The sequence below is a fragment of the Lucilia cuprina genome, chromosome 4 (genome assembly GCF_022045245.1).
Source record: "Lucilia cuprina isolate Lc7/37 chromosome 4, ASM2204524v1, whole genome shotgun sequence".
Classification (NCBI taxonomy): domain Eukaryota; kingdom Metazoa; phylum Arthropoda; class Insecta; order Diptera; family Calliphoridae; genus Lucilia; species Lucilia cuprina.
The window spans coordinates 43,120,116-43,147,914 of NC_060952.1; the positions used below are offsets into that span (position 1 = coordinate 43,120,116).

A 27,799-nucleotide genomic window follows, 5' to 3' on the forward strand; every position below is an offset into this window, starting at 1 on the left:
AAAGAATTTAATAATTTTTCTGCCAAAAACTATTGTTGCTGATTTTCACCCAATAATATTCTCATGGCCAAGCTAAGCTTTAAAAATGTATGTATCTTTCATCATCTAAAAATTTTGACATAATTATTGGACCAGTATACAATAAAAACAAGTAAGAGTGCTATATTCGGCTGTGCCGAATCTTATATACCCTTCACCATAGTGTATTTTAAACATAATTGATCTTACAGTCTAGTTAATAAAAACATTAAAAAAATTTGAGTCGATTTAAGCCGAATGTTTAGACGGCGGCTCAAGCAACTAAATATAGTTCGGCGGCGGCTAAGCTCCGACTCGAAGCCGGTCGACTTCGACCTCTGATTCATTGCTGGTAAACATTGACGAGACGTAGATTTTGTTTTTGTTTATCGTAAAAAAAATTGTTTTAAAAAGCACTTGGAAAAAATTTGTGTTAGTTTTAAATTTCAAACTTACATTATTCGCATAAAAATTATTGTACAATAACTCACAATCTACTCTCATATAATTGAAAACGTTTTAAATACTTTTTTCAATTCATCAAAAAATATATTTGCAAAACAAAAGGGAAAATTATTTTATTTTAACAAAAAATGCAAATCATTTTTTTTGCTGTGTATACTTTGTATGTTTGAATTCCAAACATACAAAAAAATACACAGCTGAATAAAACCAAATACATCTACACACACACGTGTACATCTTTTTCTATGTACAGTGTTTTTAGTGTTTTTGTTGCTTTTTTAACAATTTTTTGATGAAATTTTCAGAGGTTGTCTCGGATTTTTGCTCATATCTCCGTTATTTACCGACAGATTTTGCTGATTTTAAATAGCGATCTTCTCGAAAGCATGTCTAATAGAATTATTGAAGATTCAGACATCGCCGATATCTGGGGTCCTCTAAAAACTGATTTCAACAGACAGACAGACAGACGGACAGACAGACAGACGGACATGGCTTAATCGACTCCGCTATCTATAAGGATCAAGAATATATATACTTTATAGGGTCGGAAAATTATATTATAGAAATTACAAACGGAATGACAAACTTATATATACCCTTCTCACGAAAGTGAAGGGTATAATAATCGATATTATGTTGCTTTCCAACGGTCTAATTCTTTTATAGTTCTTGGCTTTCTATTAAATTCACGTGGTATATGGGATTTAATATTTAATAATTCCGAATTTAAAATTGAAAGGTTCCCTGAAGATAACGAATAATTTTGTTTTCTGTCTTTACACCGCGCTCTTAATAGAGATCTCATTACTCCTAGACATGTTACATGCATGTAATCAAATGGAAATTTCCTTACAATGTCTATTGGGAGTGTTTCGAGAGCATTTGGACTTAATATTGTGTGGTGTTCTGGGAATGTTATATTTCGGAAATCAACATTACTTCTTTCTGGATACTTTTCGTTATCAAATATCATTTTATGGTTAACAACGTCACCTTTAATTTGACATTTGTGGCAGCAATAACATCCTGAATGCGATTTTATGTTCAGCACAAATGCCCTTGCAGGTGCGTCACAAACAAAATACCCCACAGAAATTTTGTAAACTATGTTTTCATAAGTGAATCCCCAATACACTAGGACTTTCATCTCCTCCACAAAAGGTTTGAGATATTCATCAGAATTTTTTTGGTTTGGAATAACCCTCGAAACATCCTACAATAAAAATAACTATTCTTATGCTGCCTAAATTTGGCCACACCTGTAAGCCCGAACTTTTGGAAACTGGAAGACCATCAATATTAAAATTGATAGTTATTTCCTCTTCACGACGTTTACTGTGAGAAAGATACTAATTCAAGAAATTACCTATTCCATAATGGATATATATTCCGCCTTCAATATTTTCTTTGTTGCAGGTTCTTGGAGTTTCTTTTAATGTTCTGCAGTCTTTTGGCGAATTAGGTATACTATCTCTAATTATTTTTATATAAGATGACTTACCGTTTATTTGTTATTCACCGTTGTTTAATCACAATTAATAATTGGTATTTATTGTTAAATGATGTGGTTTTTAAATTATCTTTTTTTAGTTCGAAAATTTTATGTTTTAAGCTTGAAGTTTTTTTCAAATATATTTGTATTTTCTTTATTTTATTGGAAACGAACAATTTTAAAACGATATTATAATAATATCGTTTTCAATAATAAAATATAATATCATAGTCGCATTAAAAAGTTTTTGCTATCATATCGTTCTTTGGTTTATTGGGATAGGAAAAAATCAAAATAAAGTGTTCGCTGATGTTCTTCATCAGCGAACACTTTATTTGATTCCAAAATTTGATTTCAAAATTTTACGTTCAAAATTCAATTTTTCTAGTTACTAATATAGGTCAAATAATATGATTTGTACAAAAGTTAATGAATAACTTTTATATATTAACGTTATAGCGTCGTTATGACATTGTCTTGATAATAAATGTCATTGTATTGTAAAATTTGTATAGAATTTTGTTTTTGTGCAATTAAAATTGATTTTTAGCATAAGTTTTATTAAAATTAGTGTTTATTTAGAAATGTTGCGTTTGATTTCAATTGTTTTTATAAAATATAGCATTATTTCAGTAAAATTATCTGTGAATTGTCGTGATAAAATTAGCATTTTCTTATCCCTATGCATTAACATAAATGAAAAACTGACAATTTTATATTTGTCTAATATAGACGTGAAAGTAATCAAAAACATAATTGTGAATGGAATGCATTTTTTGAAATTGGTCCGATGTTGTCGTCAGACTATCAATATAAAGTGCATTTACATGTATTTCAAAAGCTAACCTAAGATAACCTTAAATATTATTTCAATTTTAAAGATATTATCATAAATGTCATGCACATATTTGGCATAAACACAGATACAATCCTACCAAGAATGTGGGCGGTAAGATCATTGTCTGGCCCACTATATTTGCTAATTTTGATTTACATGGTTTGAGAATTACCTTTTGATTATTGTTTAAAGAAAACCCTTACTAAAATCAGCATTTTAATTAAAAATTATAACGTTATATTGACTATTAGGAAACAAAAATTAAAATTTCGACAAAATTTTAATAAATTAAAAAACATGAATGATGTTAATGTTATATTTTAATATCTAATTTTTCATTATAATAAAAACTTTACAAGAAATGTTTAGAAAAAATTAAATCTTCATAAATGAAAAAAAGTAAGTGTAAACGGTCTAGATTTTAAATGAAATCTACTAGAGTTCGTGTATTTGTAAATGGGGTATTACATGCATACCTTTTCTATAAAAAAGTAGGCGTGTCCTACTTATTTAAAGCATTCTAATCTTATAAAGGTTTATTTAGTTTTTCTGATTTGAAGTTAGTGATTTTTATTGTACTCAAGAATACTAAAATTGGCACTAACATAAGAAGTATCATGGACATGATACAACCGCCTGGTGAAATTGTTCAAATTCTTATTGTGAACTTATAAACATAATAAAATTAGGCTTTTGCCGTACCAGAATATACTAAAAGGGCATTCAGACGATCACACTTTACGTACGACAAGTCTAATGAAAAAGTAAAATGAAATTCCATCCGTATATCAAAAAAGAGAATAAAAGTCGTATGATTTATATATTTTGTGTTTACACGATTGGTATAAAACAATAAAAAAGTTAGATGGAAACAGCTGTTTCACTTCTTTTATATGTGTTTACATAAAAATACATCCCTGATCTAATGCGACCTGCTTGTTTTTTTAATCATTTCAAAAACTGAAGAGAGCCATACGACTGTCAAATCTGTATTCTTTCTCAATGTGTGATGGTTTCATTACATATTGTGTTTAGACGATCCCATCCGTACTCTTCTACACAAAATATTGACAGATCATATTACTTGTGTGATCGTGTAAAGCCGGCTTAAATGTGGTACTGTGCAGCGTATGAATTTGTAGGTTGTGATATGGCTGTAAATTAATCGGTTATTTTATTGTCAATTTTCGTTTTTATTCTTTTGCCAATAATTCCAATTTCTAATCGAAAATTTTCGGGATTTAGCGCTTTAATCACACATAATTTAACATCAGGATACAAAACTGAGGCTGTGATAGCAATACGTGTAAACGTTTTATTAAACTTTTCTCCACTGCATTTACAATTCTTTCATTACATTATTCATTAAAAAACATATAATATATTTGTTTGCTGTTGCGAAAAGTCTATTTGTTTCATCAATGGATTAATGTAAAGAAATATATTTTGAAATATAAAGCAAATCGCTTTAAGTAAAATGTGCAAAATTACTAAAATATTTTTAAGTTTCTTTTTTATTTCTAAAACTTGTACAAAAGCATTGAAAGGGGAACTCCATCAGATTATTGCAGTGCATTTTAAAATGACCCTGAACACATTTTATGACTTTCGCAGGCTTTGGACATATTACATTGTTTTACAACAATAACATTTCCTTCTCTTTACAGACCTGTTGTGTGTAAATTCGACACATTTGTGAGAACTTATTTCTCTCACATTACTTCACAACTTTTTCGCGAAAATACCTGGACAATAGGACTTGCATGATATTTTTTCACAGACACGAACATTTTGAATTTTTGTACACACTTTTACTGTATTTTACAACTCGAAATCTTTTTTTTACAAACGAAAAAATTTTCTATACAATTTTTATTACAATTATTTTGTCATAATAAGTTGAAATTAAAACTGAAAAAAATGTTGTAAATTTTAGTATTAAAAAATAATTTTTTTATCAACAACAAGAAATCAATGCAATTAACACTTAGTTTCTGAAACAAAGGTTTCTATGTGTGGACATTAAGGAAACTTTAATAGAGAATTTAGAAAAAGTTTCCCAGTGTGGACCGGGTCTAAGGAAACTTCAAATGAGAATTAAGAAAAAGTTTCTCAACAAAAGTTTCCTAGCGTCAACCAGATCTAACAAAACAAGTTTCCGAGTATGAGAAACTCCGTACGGATTGAAAGATGAATGATATTCATTCTCTCTCACGCAAAGTCTCCCAAAAAAATTTTCCTAGTATGGACCGGGACTTAGTTTATAAAAGCTTTTCACTACACATTAAATACCCACAAAAAAAAATTGGTCGAAATAATAGTTCCATGTTTTTATTCAATAATTTTCTAAAGTTAACACATTTAAAATTGTAAATAGCATTTATAAAAACATGTTAATATTTCTCATGCACCTTCAATACGAAATTAGAAAAAGACCGGACGTATACAAAGCAGGAACCATAGATAAAACACATAGATGTCCATCTCAAGCTTTACAACGTAAAAAGACCTTTCTATCTTCACAGTTAAATATTCTGTGTGATTTTAACACAAAACTACAACAAAATTCGCACACACCTAATATCTAAGTTTGAATCAGTACTATACAAATTTTCAATATCCTTCCAACTTGTAGTCTTCAAAATATATATTTTTAGGATTTACTAAACAATTCCTAGTACTCTTCATTAATTGGGAAACTAACAAAGTTCCTTCCTTGATCACTTACAAAATTAACATATAGTAGTACATATAGGCGAAACTGAAGCGGTTGTCAAACAAAAAATTTTATTCTTTTCACACAGACGATCCAATATTATTTTAATGTTTATTATTTTTTGTGACACTTTTAAACTATTTGAAAATCCGAAAATAATTTATATTTTACAAGCAAAAAATATATTTTTTTATTTTTTGACATTTCATTTCAATTAAAATTAAAAAAAAAATGTACATTTTCGTATTGAAAATTAAAAAAATATTTTACATACTTTTTTCATCTTGCATTAGTGCAGCAAAAAATAACAAAAAGACGTGTTTATAACATGACACTGTCATGTATTCTTGTTCGTCAGTTAAATAATCTGTAATAACTGAAGATGGGATTATTTCGGTCCAAGGAATTTTGGCCATTAAGACGTAAAACAATGTACTAATGTCCGGCCAGTCCAAGTCCGATTTTAAATATCGGTATGTCATTTGGGATAAGAAATAAGTCCCTAAAGCTATTATTTCCTCGCATGTGCACTTTTCCCAGCATTTATAATAATTTGTAAATTATTACTACAACTTTTTAATTTTTCTTCAAAAGTAGTTTAATTTTTTTCACTTGTTCAATTTTTAGTATGTTTCTTTTAATATTTATTTCCTCATCTTTTTCTACTAGCAAATTTGATTTTTAACAATCTTACATATACGAAAGATCTACAATTACATTCTACATTATTATTAATTATATTATTATTTGTATTTTTTAAACTAAAACATATTTTGATGATGATGCAATATTTAAAGTTTGATCTCTGGTACAGCTGGTTTTGACAAATATTTATTAAAAACATTAATCCAAAGAAATGGTTTAAACAAACATAAAATGTTGCATTTAAATTTGTAATATATAAAATTTCAATCCATTGAACAATTACCTATTTTTTTAAATTTTGAAGTTAGTCCTTTAGGTACCAACTGAAAAGTTCTAATTTCTTATTATTCTGTGGTTTATAGCATCTATTAGAAAGTCTCAATTCCATACTTATGAAATTCGAGGCATTGTCTGTCACTGTAACAACTATTTTTCTGTTATTGAGGTCATAAGCATTGTGTATCTTTTTAATAATTTAATTTTTCATAGATATGGGAACCTGTAAATCTTATATGGGTTAATGCTACAGATATTCAGACAGAGATTCTTTTATAAAATGGCACGTATAACCAAAGATTGACCGCGAGTTGGTTGATCAAGTGTCTGCTGTTGTACATACATTACCCGCTTTTGCTGTTGGGTAGCTGGGCAATGTGTAATTTAAATTTAATAACGCCAAAAAATGCTTAAAATTTTAGCTTTCTTCTAAGGAAACTAATATCTTGCAATTTGCAATTGTTGCTATTAATGGCTTGTCTAATTTAGTAATTTCACCTTCCTTTCACCTTAAATTCGTTTTTTTTCTTTTTTATCTTCGTGTTTCATTAAATGCTTGGTTTTTTATTTCTTTGGCCAAATTTCATAACTTTGATCTTAAATTTAATCATCGGATGAAAATCACATTCACTCAATTTTAGAAGAAGAAAATAAATTCCGGTTAAATTTTTAATTAAATATGAATTTTTGAACAGTAATTATTATTTTGTAGTTTTTTTTATTGACATTACTTATTTATGCAAAATATACACTGAAAATAATCCATGCTCAACTTTACGAAAAAAAAATTTCGTAACTTCTATTTTCGTAATATTTACAAAAATTTCGTGTATAATACGAAATATTATTTAATAAAACCCTTTTGTATTTTTACGAAAGTATGAAAAACTTACGTAATATTTTTTTCTTAGATTTTAGCGAAATTATACATAATGATAATAATTATATTATGGTTAAATAAAACTACAACATTTTTATAAAATTTAAGAAAAAGTATAATATTATTCTCGAATTATTTTCATAAAAAAATTGAAAATTCGTGTGGAGAATAATTTTGAACTAAAATTAGAAAATTTATTTTAAAATGAACAAAAATGTTTGAATAAATTAATATTTCGTAAATTTTATCATATTTATTCAAAATTCCCTTTTTTCAATTTATGTAAATTAATAATATACTCATTTATACTATGAACATAATCCGCTCGTTTCTGTTTGTTTTCGACGGTATTCATCGTTACAGGTTGGCAATGTAGAGATTTTACAGAAAAAAGTTTCATATCCAAAAAATTTTAAGCTGTTTTTGTACACACATTTTTATTAAAGGTACTAAAAACTTTTTGTTTAATTTCCTTTAAAGAAATTGTAGAGTTGGCTTCTATCCAGCTTAAAATAGATTAACTATCTTCCTCTGTTAGGATTTTAGGCCACCTTTCTTAAAAAGTCCCCTTTTACATCACTTTCTTCGGGCTCAACATGCATAAAGAAAATTAAAAAAGTAACTTTCAAGAACGAAAAAAGTACCAAAAAGTTCACTTTTTCCGGTTCTCAACTAATTCCGACTCTACATACTTAATTTCATGTTTCTACATTCAATATTATAGAAAATTCAAAAAGTACCTTTTGTAGAACGAAAAAGTACAAAAAATCCCCTTCAATGTGTCTTGTATAATCCGGGCTCTACATACTTAATTTAATGGTTCTCAGTTCATTGTTATATAAAACTCAAAAAGAACCTTTTGAAAGAAGAAAAAGTACCAAAAATTTCCCTTTTATGGGTTCTCATAGCGATCTTCTCGTAAGCATGTCTAACAGAATTATTGAAGATTCTTAATATACTCCGCTACCTATAAGGATCCAGAATATATGTACTTTATGGGGTCGGAAAATTATATTATAGAAATTACAAACGGAATGAAATACATATAAAAAAATAACACATTTAACTATCAAATTTTTAGATAACTTGCCTTATATGAGGGCTATGGCCAATAATGGAACGATCCGAAAAAATTTGATAGAATGATTTGTATTTACACAATTTGCTCGAATTTTATCACAATACCTTTATTTATGAATGTAATATGTTTGTTAAGGTCGTTATATGGAAGCTATGGCCAATTGTGGATCGACCGAAATTTACGTTGGTGGTATGATTTCTGTTTGTATTGTATTTGCATGTACAAAATTTTGTGTTGATACAGATATATTTGAGGGAGTTATTAACGATAAACTAATTTCCGGGAATATACACTATTATTTGAGGGCATTGGGAAGTATTAGATCAATTGTCATGAGTTTGAACATACTTGATCTCTGATGGCACTGGATAAAAAATCAAAAGGTTTAAATGAATTTTCAAACAGCCAAAAATGCAACATACTGTTAGGCATACTAAAAATAAAAAAAAAAACTAAAAGATGGTTGACTGTTTTTGTCATGCGTTTTAATGGAAGTATTTTGTAATTTTGTTTTGAGAATATTCATATAAATATTCACTATACTTTCTGTTATTTAATACAAAATTACAATATTACCGGTTGTCTGCATTGCCATTATATTAGAACTACCTTGCCGACAAAACACCGCATTATCTACATAAGAGAAGTATTTTTTATCAAATAAGTAAAAATCACACCACTCGTGAGTTGAGATACAAGCGACGGCGCTGGTAATATTTAGCAGGCCGCGGCAACGCTGACTTATTTCGGCTAAAAGCCTAATACCCCGTTCACACTATGCAATTATTCAATATTCACGATCTAATACGTTATTCAACACCCAATTACACAAATTTATAATAATCAGCTGTTTTTTTATTTTTTTGAGATAAAAAACAGTGAGCAGAACACTTATCTAAATTGAGATATAAAAATATAATAACAAATAAATAGAAAATAAATGTTCTTAGAAACCGGTTAGACCTGGTCCACACTAGGAAACTTTTGTTAAGAAACTTTTTCTTAATTCTCTTTTGAAGTTTCCTTAATGTCCACACATAGAAACGTTTGTTTCAGAAACTACGTATTAATTGCATTGATTTGTTGTTGTACGAATGAAAAGAATAACAAAACAAAACAAGTTTCCTAGTACGAGAAACCCCGTACCGCGAGAGAGATGAATGATATTCTTTCTCTCTCATGCAAAATCAAAAGATTCCCAAAAAAAGTTTCCTAGTGTGGACCGGCAGTTAGCTTTTGTAGTCCGAAGCCAAATGATAATAAAATTCAACTTGGCGATGAACTGTCAAAAGGAATTACGAATGTTCTTAGAAACCGGTTAGACCTGGTCCACACTAGGAAACTTTTGTTAAGAAACTTTTTCTTAATTCTCTTTTGAAGTTTCCTTAATGTCCACACATAGAAACTTTTGTTTCAGAAACTACGTATTAATTGCATTGATTTGTTGTTGTACGAATGAAAAGAATAACAAAACAAAACAAGTTTCCTAGTACGAGAAACCCCGTACCGAGAGAGATGAATGATATTCTTTCTCTCTCATGCAAAATCAAAAGATTCCCAAAAAAAAATTTCCTAGTGTGGACCGGCAGTTAGCTTTTGTAGTCCGAAGCCGAATAAAACAATCTGTCCATGTGATGCTAAGTCATCCAGAAATTTCATAATTTGTTTTTGAAACAGTTTTTAGCATATAAAGAGTTTTACGACTTTTTTATTTAAAATGCAATATTTAGCTTCAATTTGTTTCATTTTAATCTTTTCAACCAAAAATTTTCACTAACAAATTAAAAATTATTATAGATTAAAATTTTCATAATTATATAACAGACAATTATACAAATATTAAAGTTCCTGCCTGAATAAAGCTAAAATAATTATAAATATGCACATATATAAATATAAATATTATTATTCAGCTAATTTATGATTTAAAAATTTGAAACCTTATCAAAGGCAATTGTTGGAAAGCCTCTGAATAAAGATAAAAATTTGTTAAAATAATGTAACAAACACACACAAATATTGTAAAAAATTACAAAATAATAAATGAAAAACAACATGGTGATGAACTGTCAAAACGAATGTGTCTTAAAAACGGGAAATTGGCTTTTACGATGGCTTTATACGATGTTTTATTATTATAATTATATATATTATTGTATCTTATGAAAAAATACCAAACAAATTTAGTTCCAAATACAGAGTCACGTGTCTTTATTCATAAATTTGAATGTGATACGATATATAGATCTCGAGATATATCACTTCAAAAATGAAAAACATACGCGGGTATTGACATAACGGTTAAAAATAAAAATTTTTATAGAATTTTTTTCGTGCATATACAATTAAATGTTTAACAAAAGTTATAGTGAAATTAGTGTTTATTTACAAAATTTGCACAAAATTTTAGTTGTTTTTATAAAATATAGATCTATTTCAGTAAAATTATCTGTGAGTTGTCGTGATAAATCAACACTTTGTTACCCCAAAAAACTGACAATTTTTCTGCGTACGTTTTATCAAGAGCCGTGATAAATATTTGTCTAATATAGACATGGGGTTAAATTCCAAACACATACAATACTTTACATGACATAATATGCCATATGCATATGATGTACTTACCCGGCCGGCAGCAGGTGTGTTATGGTAATATTTTAAAAATTACTCCGACGGAATAGAATTATTCATTCGCAACAAAGATTCATTTGTAATATAATTTTTCAAAAAAATTGTACTTCTTTATGTTTGTTTTTCACAAAAAAATTAAGTATTGCAAATAAATCTGCCGGAATAGTATTTTTCGTTTGAAATAGCCCGATTTGAATTCAATTTCTTTCGAAATTTTAATGTTATAATCGAAAAAAAAAATAATTTTAAATATATATGTATGTACAGCCTGTGGTTTTTGAAAAATTGTTTGTGAATTTGAAAATAATTAAAATTGCGAGATATTAAAATTTAAAAACAAATTGGTAAAATTTAAATTTGTTTGAATTTTCTTGGTTTGTGTTCAAACTAAAATGAAATAGTTAACAAATTATTTCATGCTTGAAAGGTTTTTAAAAAGTCTCTTTTTTTAATAATCTTGTGAAACAAATGTAAAAAAAAACATAAAAAATGTTGTTGTTACCAAACTAACACCACCTTATGTGAATTCGCCTTCGTCTAAAACTGAACATTTTCACCGTCAGCGTCTTTAAAATGTTTTCGGCGGCTAGGCTTCGTCGCTTTAGGCCGAACCGGCGCAGGTTTTTGCTGATTGCGATTATTCATTCTGCTGCATTCGTGAACGACTGACTTTCTGGGAAGTTTGGAAAATAAATAAGTGTTTTTATAAAGAAAATTAATTTCCTATAATTTTTTCAAGTGTTTGTTAATTAAGGATATTTTAAGGAAGGAATTAAGCAAATAATTAAAAAAAATGAAACAATTTAATAATGGCCTTTGTGCCATCGTAGCTGCATTTGCAGTTATTGGTAAGTAAGAAGATAATATGAATTTGTAATAAAAGAAAGAAGCCAACAATAAAATAATTATAATTATAAAATAGGAAAGAAATATAAATGTTTGTGTGTGTGTGTTTGTTTTTGCAATTTATTGTGTGTTAACAGAAAAATAATACAAATGGCAATTTGCGTTTTAACAAAAAAAAAAAAAACGAAAAACAGAAAAATATAAATTTAAAATTTAATAAAGAAAGTAAATAAGATTTCTTTTGTTAAAATTGTTTCTTTTAGGTTTGGGTATTGTTGATTCATCACCCCTTAACCAAAATCGTATGCTAGGTGCTGAAAAATGCACTTGGGGTCCCTCCTATTGGTGCAGCAATATAACGTAAGTAACAACTACATCTTGGATTAATTTGCACTTATTTGTAGTCTATTAAGGAATATAAACAAACTAATATAAGTAATTTAAAACAAACTTATTAAATTTATTTTCTTTTAAATTATTTGTTAAAATATTTAATAGCCTCCTAAAAAAACAAAAAGAAAAGTAAAAAAATGCTTTGTCATTTTTGCAGTTAGTAGTGTAGTGCCCCCGACCGTTTCGTATGGTCAGTGGCTACAATTTCTATATTTCTTGTGCAACAGCATTTTTCTTGGTCGTTTCTTGTGTGTGGCTAAAAAAAAGTTTCAATGATTTTCCAGAAAATGTTCGTTGCACTAAGAACCAACAAACACAAATAATTGTAAGTCAGACTGCAAACACTTGTTGAAAATTTTGCGAGTTATTGCCACAAATTATAAAAACTTAAGTAAAACAGATTTTATGTTTGCACATAACGTACAGTTGTTTTGTTAAAAACATTTTATTATTTGTGTTGTTAAAAAGTCGTATTTTCTTTGTTTGGACTTAACTATTAAGTAAAAACAGCAACAATAGTATGAATTTGTTGATAAGCAGCAGCGGCTCGTCATCGATTCATAATCGTTCAATTTGTTTTTGTTTCCATTTCTACAAATACAAACCGAAAACAATAATATTCAAATAGGCACATACTCTCGGAAAAATTTTATAAACAAAAAACGAACACATAAACAATCTAGTGGTGCCAGATGTGTGTTCGCTGCTTGTGTTAACGGTTTTACGCGACTGCATTTTATATTTGAATAAGTGTTTTGGATAAAAATATCAAAAAAGTTAAATATGTACTACAAATATTTATACCTATTCGAACTTAGAAAAGCTAATAAAGTTAGTGACCAATTAGAAGATTTAAAAGGGGAACATGTTTAAGGATTCAACTTATAAAAATATTGTCAATAACATGTTGTAGGCACTACTCAGATTTGTCAATTTTACTGCACTGATTGGTGGCACTTCAATTCTTTTTTATTTTAAAATTTGTCATATTATTAAACCTTTTTGATTGCGACAAAAATAATATTTTATAAATTTATCTGGTGGTGCGTGAACTAATCTCTTCATTATGTTGCATCGTTTTACAATCTATCTACTGTCCATTTTCAGTATTTTAGACAATTTAAAAATTAAAATTGTCAAATTAAAAAACAAAAATATTCTGTCCATTTTATTCCCCCGGGGGCATGATACCTTGGTGAAGCCTTCAACTTGGTGTTATTGTTATCTGGGTGAAGCCTTCAACTTGGTGTTATTGGTTACAGTCTACTGACTGGCTTAGTCCTTTCATAGATTGAAAAGAGCTCAAACCTGTTCGTATCAGAATTGCCACAGTGTGTCCCTGTGAGTAAGAACAAAGTCCTCGGCTTATTCGATAGATTCGTACTTCGGTTCACCGGTTACCTCTCTAGGTGCTGTTGCCGAATCAACAGAAGCCATGCCTTCTGCGTTGTTGTAAACGGAAGTGATGTCTTACATCTCGTAAATTATGCAATGGTCAGAGATTAGACAGCTCAAGTACTTCAGCAAAATTCTGTACATGGAACGGCCCAATCCATGTACAAAAATTGAAGGATTCAGGGGCGATGGTAGACTGTTCAAGTCAATCCCATCAATTAACTTTCACTACAAAAACTATACCTCCAATTAAAAAAATTCATTCTTTACGCTTCTTTGGAAGTCAATAAACATTACTTCCACAGAAGGTAAAGAAAAAATTCACTTAGTGCTGGGAGACTGACTACCTGGGAATAATATTACCCTTGAACACTAACATCTTAAAAACGTTTTTTTTTTTTGAGCAAATGGGATTGTTGGTAGCTTTCTACTAGTTATTATTGAAAATACCAGGTTTTAGCAATGATTGATAAATATTGTGTTTTTTGGACCTCTTGTCGATTTGTGCTTCTACCATTAATTTGTCTCTAAGAACTGTGTCCTTTTTTTCGACACCTGAAACGTATAAGGGCATAATAACCAAACAAAATTTAAATCGCCTTTCTGATTGGAAATGGTCCACTGCATCAAAATACATGTTGTCGCAAAGTTATATCTATTCTATTAAGTTTACTACTCTCCAGTAATGTTTTTTAAAGTGTTATGCCTTTTAGCAATTCAGGCGACGATGAACAATTGTTATGAATTTTTTTCTAAATTCAAATGCTCATGTATTTGAATCGAACCGGTTGGTTCAACTCTGGAAGTAGTGAAATATAGGAAAATACTCCTATGACCAATAGGGCATCACAACGGGACTGAAATAAGACGGTCCCGTCTTAGCCACTTAAACATGTTTGAGTGGCTACCCTTTCTACAAAACCTAAATGATCTAGTTAGGCTGATGATTACAAATTTGTGGGTTCCATATTATTTTATTGTAATTATTTTACAAATAAATTGATAATTATAATTTTTGCGTAAACATAAATATCTCATTAATTACATCTCATACGTGACCAAAAACTAATTCCCTTATCAAATAGTGATTACATTTTAAAATCTAAAACTATTTATATATACTTACATAGTTATTTTTTACCTTCTTCTACCATATTTAACTGCTTGGAACTTCTTTAAAATAGATTTGTGTCTCGCATACATAATTGATTTCTTTTAATCTTTGTAGCCAGACAGATTATGTTGGAAGTAATTTTTGTAAATATTGTAACCGTTTAAATCTAAACTATAAACGCATTATATGTTACTACTTAGCATATTTTTGTTTTTGCAAAAAAAAAAAACTAAAAAATAATAGACATGGTTCTTTTTAATACCTGATCAAGCAGATTATTGTTGATGTTTAATATTTAACCAACAAAACAATAGCAACAAAAATTAGCACAATTGGGATTAATGGCTTTTCTGATAACCTCCATAATGATTTAACTATAATAGTGTTTATATTTTTATATATATGTTGTTTTTTGTATTAGAAAAATACCATTATTCTTCTTAAGCCGCTATATAAAAATATTGTTGATGTAAAACCATTTTTAGAATAATATGAAATAATATAAGTTGGACCATGGTTAGTCTGTCGGTTCATTGTTTTTTAGTTTATTTAATTTAATAATATAATAAATTTAATAATTTTTTTGCTTTATTTTAATGTTTAAAGTTAGTTTGTACTTTACTCATGCTCATGACTAATAAAGTTCAAATTAAATTGTCGAGACAAAAGGGGGTGATTTGTTTTGTTTGTTTTTTTAATTTTATGATAATTTTTCCTAAAACAAATGCAATTTTTGGTTGCTGCGGGTGCATTTTATCGTTTGTTTTAAATCATTAGTGTTTTTTATTTATTTTTCATTAGTTTTGCTTTGTTTTTTATTTTTTTTTTTTGAGTCACAAAGAAAACTACGAATTGTAATTGTGTTGTGTGTTTAATAATATACCCGGCTTAATTCTGAGAAGGGTGTAACCCACACCAGGCTTATTGCTAAATACATATTTTGTGATAGCAACAATACTTAACATGTTTGTGGCTTTTAAATGTATTTGTTAAACATTTTAAAATATTTCGTATTCGTGTATGTTTATTTACATGACCTTTGTGTGTTTGAAACCCAATTCTAAACAGATTTTAAATATTTCTATTTCTTTGTGGGAATATTTTTCTAATACAAAGTGTGAATATAAATGCAAATTTTGTTTTTAGTTATTATATATAAGGGAATTTGCTTTAATATGGCTTTAGAGCCCTGGTCGTCAAAGAGCTTTGTTTAGAGTTTTCTTGCACTCTTAATTTCAGACGCATGTTTGCTTACACATTTATAACAAACGGTAAAACCAGTAAGAGAACTTATTTTTTAGTATCTGCCAATGTAGGCTTTAGAGAATAAAAAAAAAAAAACATAATTAATAGGTATAATAATTAAATTACAATTTTCACAACTTTTTATTATGAACTATTTAATTTAATAAAGAATAGAGGGACTATTTTTTTAAGATGTGGGACTTATTTTTAGTTGTTTATATAAATATAAAATTATTCCTAAAAATGTCTTCTGAAATCTTTAATGATTCTTAAATCATCACAAAGATTTTGTATGCAAATTTATAACGACTTAATAAAAAGTTTCCGTTAAGTTAATATAAAAAAATGTCTGATTAAAAACAAGTTTAGGTCAAAGTTTTATGAATAATGTACAAATTATGTATGTTTATTGATAAAATTTAACAATTAAATCCAAATTAAAACTGTACAAAAGTTGAAGGCGTGGGCAATGCATGTCTTTGATAAAAATAATTTACAAAGAATTTAACTTTAAACTGATAACATTTTGCAATAATGAGAAAACTTAAAAAGTCGTACAGTTTAACTCAACTTAAAACTTAGACACAATTTTATTTTATCATTAATATTTCAAGAAATTTGTATATTACTATATTATCATGGGACGGCAGTATTTTTCAACATTAAAGTCAAAAGTTTTCTTTGCTTTTAAAGAAATAAATAAAAAAGAAACTTAAATAATGCTTTCATATGCATAATTGTTTGAACAAATCAAAGTCCACAGAGGATTTAATTACAAGGCAATTAAATGTTAAGAAGAATGCACTAAATTAATGGCATGAACAAAATAACTACATAGTTTTTTAAATATTGATGACTAAATATTTTATTATTATTTGTTCATATTTTCTTTAAAGTTTTCAAGTTTAAAGTAATTGTAGTATTTGCTGATTAATTATTTTGAAAAAATATGCATGTTAAATAGATTGTTTGTTGACATTTAATAGTTTAATTTTTTTTCAGAAAAAATGATCATTTTCATTCATATTTAAAAAAAAAAAAATACTTGACAACATTTCTAAGGAATTAATGTATTGTCTGTCAGTCTGTTCAAATGCGGGTCATTTGAGCTTTGTTTTATTTTGATTAAACATAAAACAATATTATTCACTATTTTGTTTATCATAAAAGCATTTTGTACTTTGATTTGTTTTTATATTAAATAGACTTTCTATAATTGTAATATTATGCCTTATTAACACTTATGAGTGTATTGAAGTTGAGATATTCAATTTGTTTGTTTAGAACTTTGATTTTAAAAGAAATTTAATGCTATAAAATACTATAATAAACTTAAAATTTATACATACACAGAACAAAATAATTCATATCTGAAATGAATTTGGTAAAAATATTATGAAATGTGTGAACATAACGAAATTTTTTTGGAATTTATACATTTTTTCTACGATATTTATGAAAAAATTCCATAATTTACTAAACAATTTTCATATTCAATAGATAGTAATCCTTTATTAGTGATTTTTGTATAATTAAGAACAGAAATTGAAATGTTGAAAAACAAATTCTAAAATATCAGCAAACATAGTAAAACTTCATAAAATCCGTTTCGCGACCATTTCATTGATTTTAATCTAAAAATAAAAGAAAAATTCTAAAGAAAATTTCAAACAAAAAGAAAAATATAAATTAAATTAATTTTGAAATATTTTAAGTCAAGTCTTCTAGATTTTGTTTAAAAAAATTAATATGAAAAAATTCATATTATTTAGGAACTAATTGTATGTTAGGAAAACTCTAAAACCTGATCCCAGATAGATGGTTAAGCGGAACATTAGAGCGAATACCAGTAGGAATCCGGATGGCTCAAAATTGTGGGATAAAGTGGGGCTGTGAAGATCCAGAAGCAGAAATAGACCACCGTTTACTAAATCATAACATCAGCTTCTAGGCAGAAGTACGAGCAATAACGACATACGTAAATTGGATTAGAATAAATGTGGCGCCCACAGCGCGAACTAAATCTAAGACCGTATTGGATTGTAAAAAAGCTTTAACTAAATACTCTCCCAGAGCTAATGTTCACATCATAAGGGTACCAGCCCACTCGGGAGTAGTCGGTAATGAAGCGAAGAGCATTTAACATGAAAAACGCAAAACCATTCGAAGTTAGATCTAAGCAGCTTGGAAGTGATGTTATTCCTGAAATAACTAACGCCGATTGGAAGATTCTTAGAAATTACGTTAAGGAAACTGAGTTTCTGTACACTGAAAAATCATTTATTCAGTTCCCTTTTTTTTCTCATGATAAGGAACGGACAACTGGCCCGATTGCAGCCTTGGTTTATTTCTTCGGATTAGATGTAGTATACATTCTCCTATCAACCTAACTTAACCTAGAAACTTATTTTTAAATATTTTTAATTTTTATCAGTGAATGTAGTTCATATGATGAACATTTTTTTTATGTAGTTAAAAATAATTGTTCTTCGAATTAAAATAACATTTTGTTATGTATACATAATTTTACACAACAAACTTCTCTATTACAAATCCAAAACCTTAGATTTATATGTAAAATACTTTTGAATGATAAAAAAATATACTTTGTATAAAACATTCTAGGAATTTAATAAAGAACATCAAATAACTTGATACAAATTTTAACAATTTGTGACAAAAAAAAATATTCAATAGATAAAGTTTTTGATACAAATTTATACATAACTAAACTATGTACTTAATAATTATCACTGAGCAAAATGTTAAATCTCTCTGTATATTAAAGATTTAAGAAGTTTAGGTTATAAATTAATATGTATACAAAAAACCCTGATATTTCAAGATTTGGGTGAAGATATCTTGAAGAGTAAAGAAGATGTGTCAGATGTTAGACTTTGTTTTAAATTTGACAGAATAGACTTTAGGATGGCATACAACATTTTATAAATACGTCACAAAACTGTCCAAAAATGGCTCTTTTTAAAAAGCCATACGATGTCTCAAATACCAGATATGATGGAGAAAATCATATTCTTATTAAGCACGGCACAATTTTTCAAAAACATATAACATGCTTTTTGTTTTTCCAAATTTATTCAGTCTTTGTCATTCATAGCATCGCCTTAAAAAATATTGACATTTCATTATATCTTTGCAAAACATAACGATGTATGGCCACAATTTATTAAAATTTTCAACTGCGTATAACTCCTAAGCTACGAAAGATACACAATTAATAGCTACTACGAGTTTTTTAAAGTGCTCTATAAGGGGATACGTTTAATTGGTGTTAATACACTTGTAACTACTCAACAATTTTTTTTCAGAATTCTTCTTTGTTATTAAAACAATTAATTGTTAAAGTTTACTTTTATTACTCGATTTTTATAAATTACAAATAATTTTTGTTTCTAGAGATAAAAAATACGCATTATTACAGTGTTAATATTGCAAATTCTTATCAATTTATCAAATCAATTTTGTATTTTTTAAATGTTTTCTTTCTAAAGTAACAAAATACTTTCTTTGTTATTTTCTTTTAAAATAAAAACAAATATTTATCTAATCATCATTTGTGTTTTTACTTGTTTTATTTTTTATTAATCTTATCATCCATGTTTACCTTCTTTGTAATATATATTTTTATAAATCTAATTTTAGTTTTAATAACAAAAACTTATTTTAAAATATTTTTAATTTTTCTTTATTTTTTTTGCAGCAATGCTAAAGGTTGTAATGCTGTACGTCATTGCATACAAACCGTTTGGGAAAATCATCAAGTGCCCGTTGATAATGATTCGATTTGTCAAATTTGCAAAGATATGGTCACACAGGCTCGCGATCAATTGCGCAGCAATGAAACTATGGAAGAATTAAGAGAAGTATTTGAGGGTTCCTGCAATCTAATTCCAATTAAGGTTGTAAAAAAGGAATGCTGCAAATTGGCTGATAATTTTATACCTGAATTAGTGGAGGCTTTGTCATCACAAATGAATCCAGATGTAAGTGTTAATAGATTTTATAATTTATAAAAATTAAAAAAACTGAAAATATTGCGCTTTAAGTTAATTTTTAATCACAAAATTATTTTAATTTTTTAACAAATTTTAGCAAGTTTGTTCCGTTGCTGGTCTTTGTAACAATGCTGAAATCGATAGATTACTATCCAAACATTATGCTTCCGCCTTGGCTGGTACCCTTAAGGAGGAAGATGATGTTAGTGATGAGGAAATTATTGTACCCACACATGAAAAACAAGTGGCAGTTGAAGATCCCAAAAAGCCTCTCCTAAGCTGTGGCAATTGTTTCAACATGGCCACCTTAATGACCAACAAATTCCAGTCAACCAATCGTGATGATGTTCTAGAGAATATTCTTCATATTTGCGGTGAAATGTCTTCATTTTCGGATGCTTGTGCTAATATTGCTCTCACCTATTTCAATGATATTTACGATCACATTAAAGAAAATCTACAGCCAGCTGGTGTGTGTCATATTTCTGGTGTATGTGCAGCTAAATATCATCAACATCCCGAAGATCCTAAAGAGGAAGAACCTGTTGATTTAATGGCAGCCGGTAATGATGATATACCTTGCGAGTTGTGTCAACAATTGGTGCGTCATTTGCGTGATGTTTTAGTTGCCAATACCACAGAGGCCGAATTCAAACAAGTAATGGAAGGTTTGTGCAACCAAACTAAAGGCTTCCGTACCGAATGTTTGAGTATTGTTGATCAATACTATGACTTGATTTATCAAAGTTTGGTCAACAATTTGGATGCCAATGGCGCTTGTTTCCTAATTGGTGTGTGTCCCAAGGGTTCTGATACCATGTTCAAAGGTGATATTATGCCACTTTTGTCTGTACTTCCACCAGCTGAAATCAAAGTAACCATACGCAAGAAGTTGGGTGCAAGTGAACCTAAATTTACCCAAGAAGATCTTAAAGCCATGACTTTACCCATTGACCATTTAATGGGTGCTGCTAATCCTGGTCAGCTTGTAGAGGGTGGCGAACTTTGCACTATCTGTGAATATTTGTTGCATTTCATTCAAGAATCCTTGGCTACTCCTTCAACTGAAGATGAAATCAAACGTGCTGTCAATAATATTTGCGATAAATTCCCCAACAGTGTTAAGGGTCAATGTCACAATTTCATTGATATGTATGGTGATGCGGTCATTGCTCTTTTGATCCAAGGTTTAGATCCTCGTGAAGTTTGCCCCAAAATGCAAATGTGTCCTCCTAACCATGAAAATCATAACGATATGGAAGTATTTGATCCTCAACCATCTGATGAACAAGATAAACCCACATGTCCCTTATGTTTATTTGCCGTCGAACAGGCCCAGGAGAAAATCAAAAATGATAAATCAAAGGTATTTATTAATAATAATTAAAAATTTATATTTTGTGGTTTTTAAATTTTTTTATATTCCAGAAAAATATTGAGAACGTCTTGAGTCACTTATGCAATCATTTACCACAAAAACTACAAACCGAATGTGTGGACTTTGTCCAAACCTATTCATCCGAATTAATCGATATGTTAATAACCGACTTCAAAGCCCAAGAAATTTGTGTTGCTTTGAAATTGTGCCCCAAGTCTAAAAACTATTTAGATGATATGGGCATTAGTTTGGAAAATGAAAGCGATGAAGTTGAAGATTTAGGTTTGTTTTATTTTTTTGTGTATTACTTTTCTTGATATATTTTAATTGTTGTTGTTGTTCTCTTTAGCTTTTAACGAAATCGGCGATAGCGAAGAAGAAATGCCTGTTGAAATTGTATTCCAACAACATAACGAGGGCAGTTCACCAAATTGTATTTTGTGCATCGAAATTGTCAAGTTGGCAGAGAAACGTTTAAACAAACATACCACCAAAGTGAGTATTATTGTTTTGTATGTAGACATTTGTTAATAATTTTAAAATTGAAAAAAGTTTAATTGAAATAAATAAAAGGCAGAGTTTTAGGTTAAACAAATTTTTCTAAAGACGGGCGAAGCCATAGGTTGGAATTAATATGCTGAAAGACCTAGACATTTTATTTAGTATACTTGCACCATCAAAATGGGCTTGTAAATAACCCTCTCAATACATAGTAATAATAGGTTATCGGATTGTATGACGTGTAGATATTAAGGTCATTTATAGATATCTTCAATAGTCTTTTTCTGTATAATTCATGTGGTGTTAGCTAGAGTTTTAAGGAACTTATTCCATAAACAGAAAGGTTATGGTTTATGTAGTTTGCGCGAACTGAGAAACGAGGTGTATTAGATTTTCGTAAAAATTGCACCGTCGAAATAATGCAAACTATGATTGTTATGATAAAACAAAACAATACCATAGAGTGTTCAGGAAAATTAGCAAGATATAGGTATCGATTCGATTCCACTCCTCCTTGTTACACGTAACATTTTTTATTCATTTTAAAAACTGGGTAATTTAATATTCTAATATTTTATTACTATTTTTCCTACGAATTTTGCAGGACGACATCAAGAAAGCTTTAGAACAATCATGCCTTAAGTTACGCAAAAATTTGCAGCCAAAATGTCATCAATATGTTGATAAATACGGTGATAAAATTGCCGAATTACTATTGAAAGAAATGGAACCAAAATTGATTTGTGCTGAACTAGGCTTGTGTCTATTTAGCGAACAAGAAGATTGTAAGTAGTAGAAACATTGACCAATGATTACAAAGTGAATACATTTTCAAATATTTTTACAATTGCAGTGGAAATTGATGAAGCTTTGAAATACGATGTTATAGCCATGCCAAACGATAATGCTGTATGGATTAAAAAAGATCGTTTTGTGGGCATGGATGAAGCCATGACCCTACAGGAACCACCCACTTGTGTTTTGTGCGAATTTGTAATGACTAAAATGGAAATGGAATTGAAAAATAAAACCGAACAAGAAGAAATTAAACGTACCATAAAGAATATTTGTAATCACATGCCCAAGACAGTGGCTAAAAGTTGTGACAAATTTGTGGAACAATATGCCAATGCCATTATCACTTTAGTCGGCAGTGTACCACCCAAGGAAATTTGCCAGAAATTGCAATTGTGCTTTTCTGGTTTAAGTGAAGTGATTAATGGTGAGTAAAATGTCAACTAAAAAAATATATAAAAGGAATATTTAATTAATTACTTTGTCACTTTAGATGAAGTAATCGAATGTGGTGTTTGCCATGGAGCTACAATGGCCTTGTTGCCTTATTTAAGAAAACACACCGAACACGATACAATTGGTGCCATTGATATGATTGATGTGGGTTGTGATAATTTGCCTGCTAAATATTATCAAATTGTAAGTTATTTTTTATTCAGTAATCATATGCACATTTAAATTATTTTAATTTTTCTCTTTGTTCTAGTGCTCTGAAATGATACGCATTTATGGCAAGAGTATTATGCATTTGTCTGAACGCATTGTTGTAGACGAGTCTCACATTTGCAGCGATATTGGCAAATGTTTTGAAAATGAAAAATCTAATTTGGCTTTTGCCAGAATTTCAGGTATTTATTTTTTTTAACAATTACCTAATATGTTAATATTAATAATGCTTTCGTTTTTTTAATTGCAGTTTAATTTCAAACTTAAATTTTAAACATCGAAGGAGTAGAGTGATTGTGAAGTGAGTTTTAATAGGAGATATAAGAAAAGGCGGGTGAATTCTCTTAATTTTATTGTGATGCGTATTGATAAATATTAATTTCTTTTTTATACACTTTCATCTATTTGAAAGAAAAAAAAAAATATACTTAAAACACGAAAAAAGCCTTTGAAGTATGTAATTACAAACATTACCAAATACAAACAAAAAAATATATCAAAATATCACAAGATTTAAATTAATAAACAAAATACAAGTTGATAATGGGAATAAATGAATTTTGATGTAATAATACAAATTATAATCTTTATATTCTAAATAATATTTTTATAAAATTGTTTGTTAGTTGATCTTCAATCACATAAAATGCGTTTCTTTTATTTTTCTTCTTCTTTTTTTTAAATCCTTATAGTTTTAGTTCTGCAAACACTTGTATTTTATTTTTTTCTAGTTAACTAAGATACTGTGTGAAAAATATTTTAAATAAATAAAAAAAAAATATTAAAAAAAATCATGTTCCAGGATACATTGTTAATTATTAAACCTGATTATTTGGCAAAACGTAAAGCTCTTCTATTACATTTGTTGCAACAAGGATTCTTTATAAAGGGTCAGCGTAAAGTATGTTTCTCTCCGGAATTGGCTGCAGAGTTTTATCAAGATCTGGCTGAAGGTTGTGGTTTTATGATTCAAGTGATTTTATTGTCCAAGGGAAAAGCGGAAGCGTTTATTTTAGCTAAAGAATGTGCGGTAGAGGATTTGATCAATGATATGGTGTGTTATTTGTAAGTAAGATTTTCATTATACTTTAAAAATTGTTTTAAAGAATAGAATCAAAACACAAAAGAAATTTTGACTCTGACATAAAAATATATTCCCGGAGAAAGTGAAACTTTTCAGATTAAGAGCAAAGCGATATTTTTTGGAATAAAAATTCTTTTGGTTTTTGAAGATTTCACGGTCAAATTTCTTGTCCTTTTCTTTTTTGTTCGGCTTCTATTATTAAATGGCCCTATTCTGCATTTCATTTCAATTCGAATCGAAACTTTCTCCGTTTGGAAACATTGGTATTCTGCAATGCGATTCGACTCAACGCCACTTAGGGCGGGTTTCTTACTCATCAGTTAAACTAGGCTTAACTTGCTGTTAGATTAAACCCGGAACAAATTTAGGTGGACTTTAACCGATAATTGTGTTTTTCAGTTTTAGATTTAAGCTCAGTTAACTTTGTTAGTATTGCCAAGTTTCCTCTCAAAAACATAAACAATGAACAGCTGTTTTTTGCAAACAACACTTTTTTAATGAAACTAAACAAATCAGAAAATTGCAATTTACTTAAAATATTATGTTTCTGTTCTTCCGAAATCATTGTTTTATTGTTTTATTGTTTTTGTTAATTGTGTTTTCTCACTTATAACTTGATTGGCCAATTACACACAGTTAAACTAAGATAATATGTAACTTTACTGATAACTGAAAAACACGAAACATATATTAAACCTGGTTTAACCAAAGAATGAAGATTATCTTTATCAGAGACACTCACCCTTAAACAACAACTTACTCAAAGCATTGAAACGAAACGGAATTGTTTATACTTTTTCTTACGATTCAGTTTTTTGTTGGAATACCTTTTTTCGAACGTTGAGTAACAGAATGCGTAAACGTAATCGAAATTCAGAATAGGGGTAAAATAAATGATGTCTAAGCAGAGAGGTAGAGTTGTGATACATCAGAATGCTGAGCCATATTCTGATTAGTGTTAGAGGATAGTTTCAGAAGACCATCTACGTCCAGTTTTTCATGTTGCATAAGACCGAAATGAATGATAAATACACCCGTCTTGTCCATCGTCTCTGAAAGCAAAAGAGCCAACCGTTACTTTTACTGCTACAACAACCCTTTCTTTAAGCTTCCATTAATAATCCTGTCAGTTCTGTCTCTCCCTGGTTCAGTCTATGTTCTTAATTTACGCTAAATCTTTTATCCAAGGAGTGTGTTCTGTTATTTGCGTCGAAACTCATAAGCAAAAAACAGATCACAGAGTGTATTTAAGAAAATTTACAACAAATATTTCATCTTTTTTTGACCAATTTTTAATTGGAGAAATAAACAGATATATTTACCTTTCAAATTGTTAATATGTTGATTTTTCCAGTAATACTTCAACAGAAATGGAACAAAACATCCATGTTACCAAATGTCTTGCCAACGTCCAGAGAGAAATTAGTTTTATTTTTCCCAATTGTAAGTTTTATAATTGAAGGTGTCGTATTCATAAGTAACTTTTTAATATCTCAGACATTCACGAACCAATTTACTGTCCAGAACAAATTAAATTCTGCGCTAATAATCCTCTTGTTGAGTCCACAATAAATACACTATATGATATTGTAGTTAATCCCGCAAAAGATCCACACAAAAGTTGGAAAGAGAAATTAGCGGAATCTTTAATTTCAACAAATACAACTATACCACATATTTCCAATCAATGTTGCCACAATTTAAACCTAAATGCACAAGATACAGCACAACAAACTAAAATCACTTGCTTTAAACATGAAAAGGTCCAGTTAAGAGGGTCTCTGTCATCTGATTTGGACATGAGTAGAGATTGTAGCTCACTTACAACAAGTTCTTGCGTTTCATGTTCGGCATTTGATAGTGATGCAGATTGTATACAACAGACTTTTGAACAGCCATTTACAGAAATTATTAAGGCTCGAACAGCACCCTTGGAAGTGCAAGAAACGTCTAGCAGTTCTACATTAAAGTCGGAACAAGAAGGTGCTTTAGAAGATTGGTTAACGGAAGAACATGCAGTTGGTTTAAGTGCTAATGACATAGGCGAAGATAAAATTGTAGATGAAGATTTTAAGGATGGAGCTGACAAAGATAAATTTGTTGCATTAGATTTTCCAACAATTGAACATATGAAGGTTAATGAATTGCCTGAAATGGAATCACTTCAATCAACTACAACTAAGACTGTTATTGATGATATTCCAGCCAAATCTGAAGAAAACGCAATTCATATTGCAAATAAAGATAAAAACAAGCAGACTGAAGAAGACAACTTGCAATCGCCCAAGGGAAACATTGTGTCTGCTGCAGAAGAAAAACAATCTAGTGAAGTTATCTCCAAGTTAGTTCCAATTAAGGGAAATAATAATGATGTTGCAGAAGATATTATTCCATCAACTGCATAAAATATTATGCTCTGGACTCGGGAATATTTAATCATATACATAATATATTTTGGAAGTTTTTTGTTTTCATAAAAATCAAAAACAATACCATACTTTTTTAAAAATGTATTTCTCTTAAATGATGATGTGAAATATTTTTTAGTTGGTAAGGTGAAGTAAGGTAAGAACTGTATTCTAATGCTCTTCCAGGGGTGTTTTATAGGCACAATTTTACAAAAATCTACTAACGGATTCAGACAAATGTAGTGCATATTGAGAGGAGTGTGAAGCGCAGAAACATTTTCTTCCTCATTGTTAAGTTTATGAATATCTGACTATTATAATTACTTTCATAGGTCCACTTTTCTATCTATCTATCTATCTATCTATCTATCTATCTATCTATCTATCTATCTATCTATCTATCTATCTATCTATCTATCTATCTATCTATCTATCTATCTATCTATCTATCTATCTATCTATCTATCTATCTATCTATCTATCTATCTATCTATCTATCTATCTATCTATCTATCTATCTATCTATCTATCTATCTATCTATCTATCTATCTATCTATATCTATCTATCTATCTATCTATCTATCTATCTATCTATCTATCTATCTATCTATCTATCTATCTATCTATCTATCTATCTATCTATCTATCTATCTATCTATCTATCTATCTATCTATCTATCTATCTATCTATCTATCTATCTATCTATCTATCTATCTATCTATCTATCTATCTATCTATCTATCTATCTATCTATCTATTATTGGTTCATTATATTCTTGTTATTTTCATTATTGAATTTGGGTATCTCTTGCTTGCTTGCTACTTAAAACGACAACCTGTTGGTTCGTTAATTAACATTAACTGCAGAGTGCAACTTTTAAAAAAATTGCGTTAATCTATCTAAATACATA

At 28.9% G+C, this 27,799-nt stretch overlaps 2 protein-coding genes across 2 annotated transcripts; both read left to right on the top strand.

Moving 5' to 3' along the window:
* Positions 1–11,691: 11,691 nt before the first annotated feature.
* On the top strand, positions 11,692–23,828 carry LOC111679862. The gene is made up of 11 exons (XM_023441463.2): positions 11,692–11,893; positions 12,155–12,251; positions 19,760–20,042; positions 20,152–21,420; positions 21,483–21,714; positions 21,782–21,927; positions 22,538–22,718; positions 22,787–23,155; positions 23,222–23,367; positions 23,435–23,576; positions 23,645–23,828. The coding sequence occupies exons 1-11, from the start codon at positions 11,839–11,841 to the stop codon at positions 23,647–23,649; spliced, it is 2,925 nt and encodes a 974-aa protein (XP_023297231.2). The 5' UTR covers positions 11,692–11,838; the 3' UTR covers positions 23,650–23,828.
* A 142-nt stretch (positions 23,829–23,970) lies between these two features.
* On the top strand, positions 23,971–26,987 carry LOC111679863. The gene is made up of 3 exons (XM_023441464.2): positions 23,971–24,459; positions 25,833–25,921; positions 25,976–26,987. Exons 1-3 carry the CDS (start codon positions 24,188–24,190, stop codon positions 26,881–26,883), a joined length of 1,269 nt encoding a protein of 422 aa, XP_023297232.2. The 5' UTR covers positions 23,971–24,187; the 3' UTR covers positions 26,884–26,987.
* Positions 26,988–27,799: the final 812 nt, after the last annotated feature.

What these genes read in the sequence shown, in the direction of transcription:
- LOC111679863 (XM_023441464.2), top strand. Translation starts at nt 24,188, where the DNA reads ATGTTCCAGGATACATTGTTAATTATTAAACCTGATTATTTGGCAAAA. An exon ending in AATGATATGGTGTGTTATTT is followed by an intron (nt 24,460 to 25,832) that starts GTAAGTAAGATT and finishes TGATTTTTCCAG; the next exon opens with TAATACTTCAACAGAAATGG. An exon ending in TAGTTTTATTTTTCCCAATT is followed by an intron (nt 25,922 to 25,975) that starts GTAAGTTTTATA and finishes TTAATATCTCAG; the next exon opens with ACATTCACGAACCAATTTAC.
- LOC111679862 (XM_023441463.2), top strand. Translation starts at nt 11,839, where the DNA reads ATGAAACAATTTAATAATGGCCTTTGTGCCATCGTAGCTGCATTTGCA. An exon ending in AGCTGCATTTGCAGTTATTG is followed by an intron (nt 11,894 to 12,154) that starts GTAAGTAAGAAG and finishes TGTTTCTTTTAG; the next exon opens with GTTTGGGTATTGTTGATTCA. An exon ending in TTTAAGTGAAGTGATTAATG is followed by an intron (nt 23,156 to 23,221) that starts GTGAGTAAAATG and finishes TTGTCACTTTAG; the next exon opens with ATGAAGTAATCGAATGTGGT.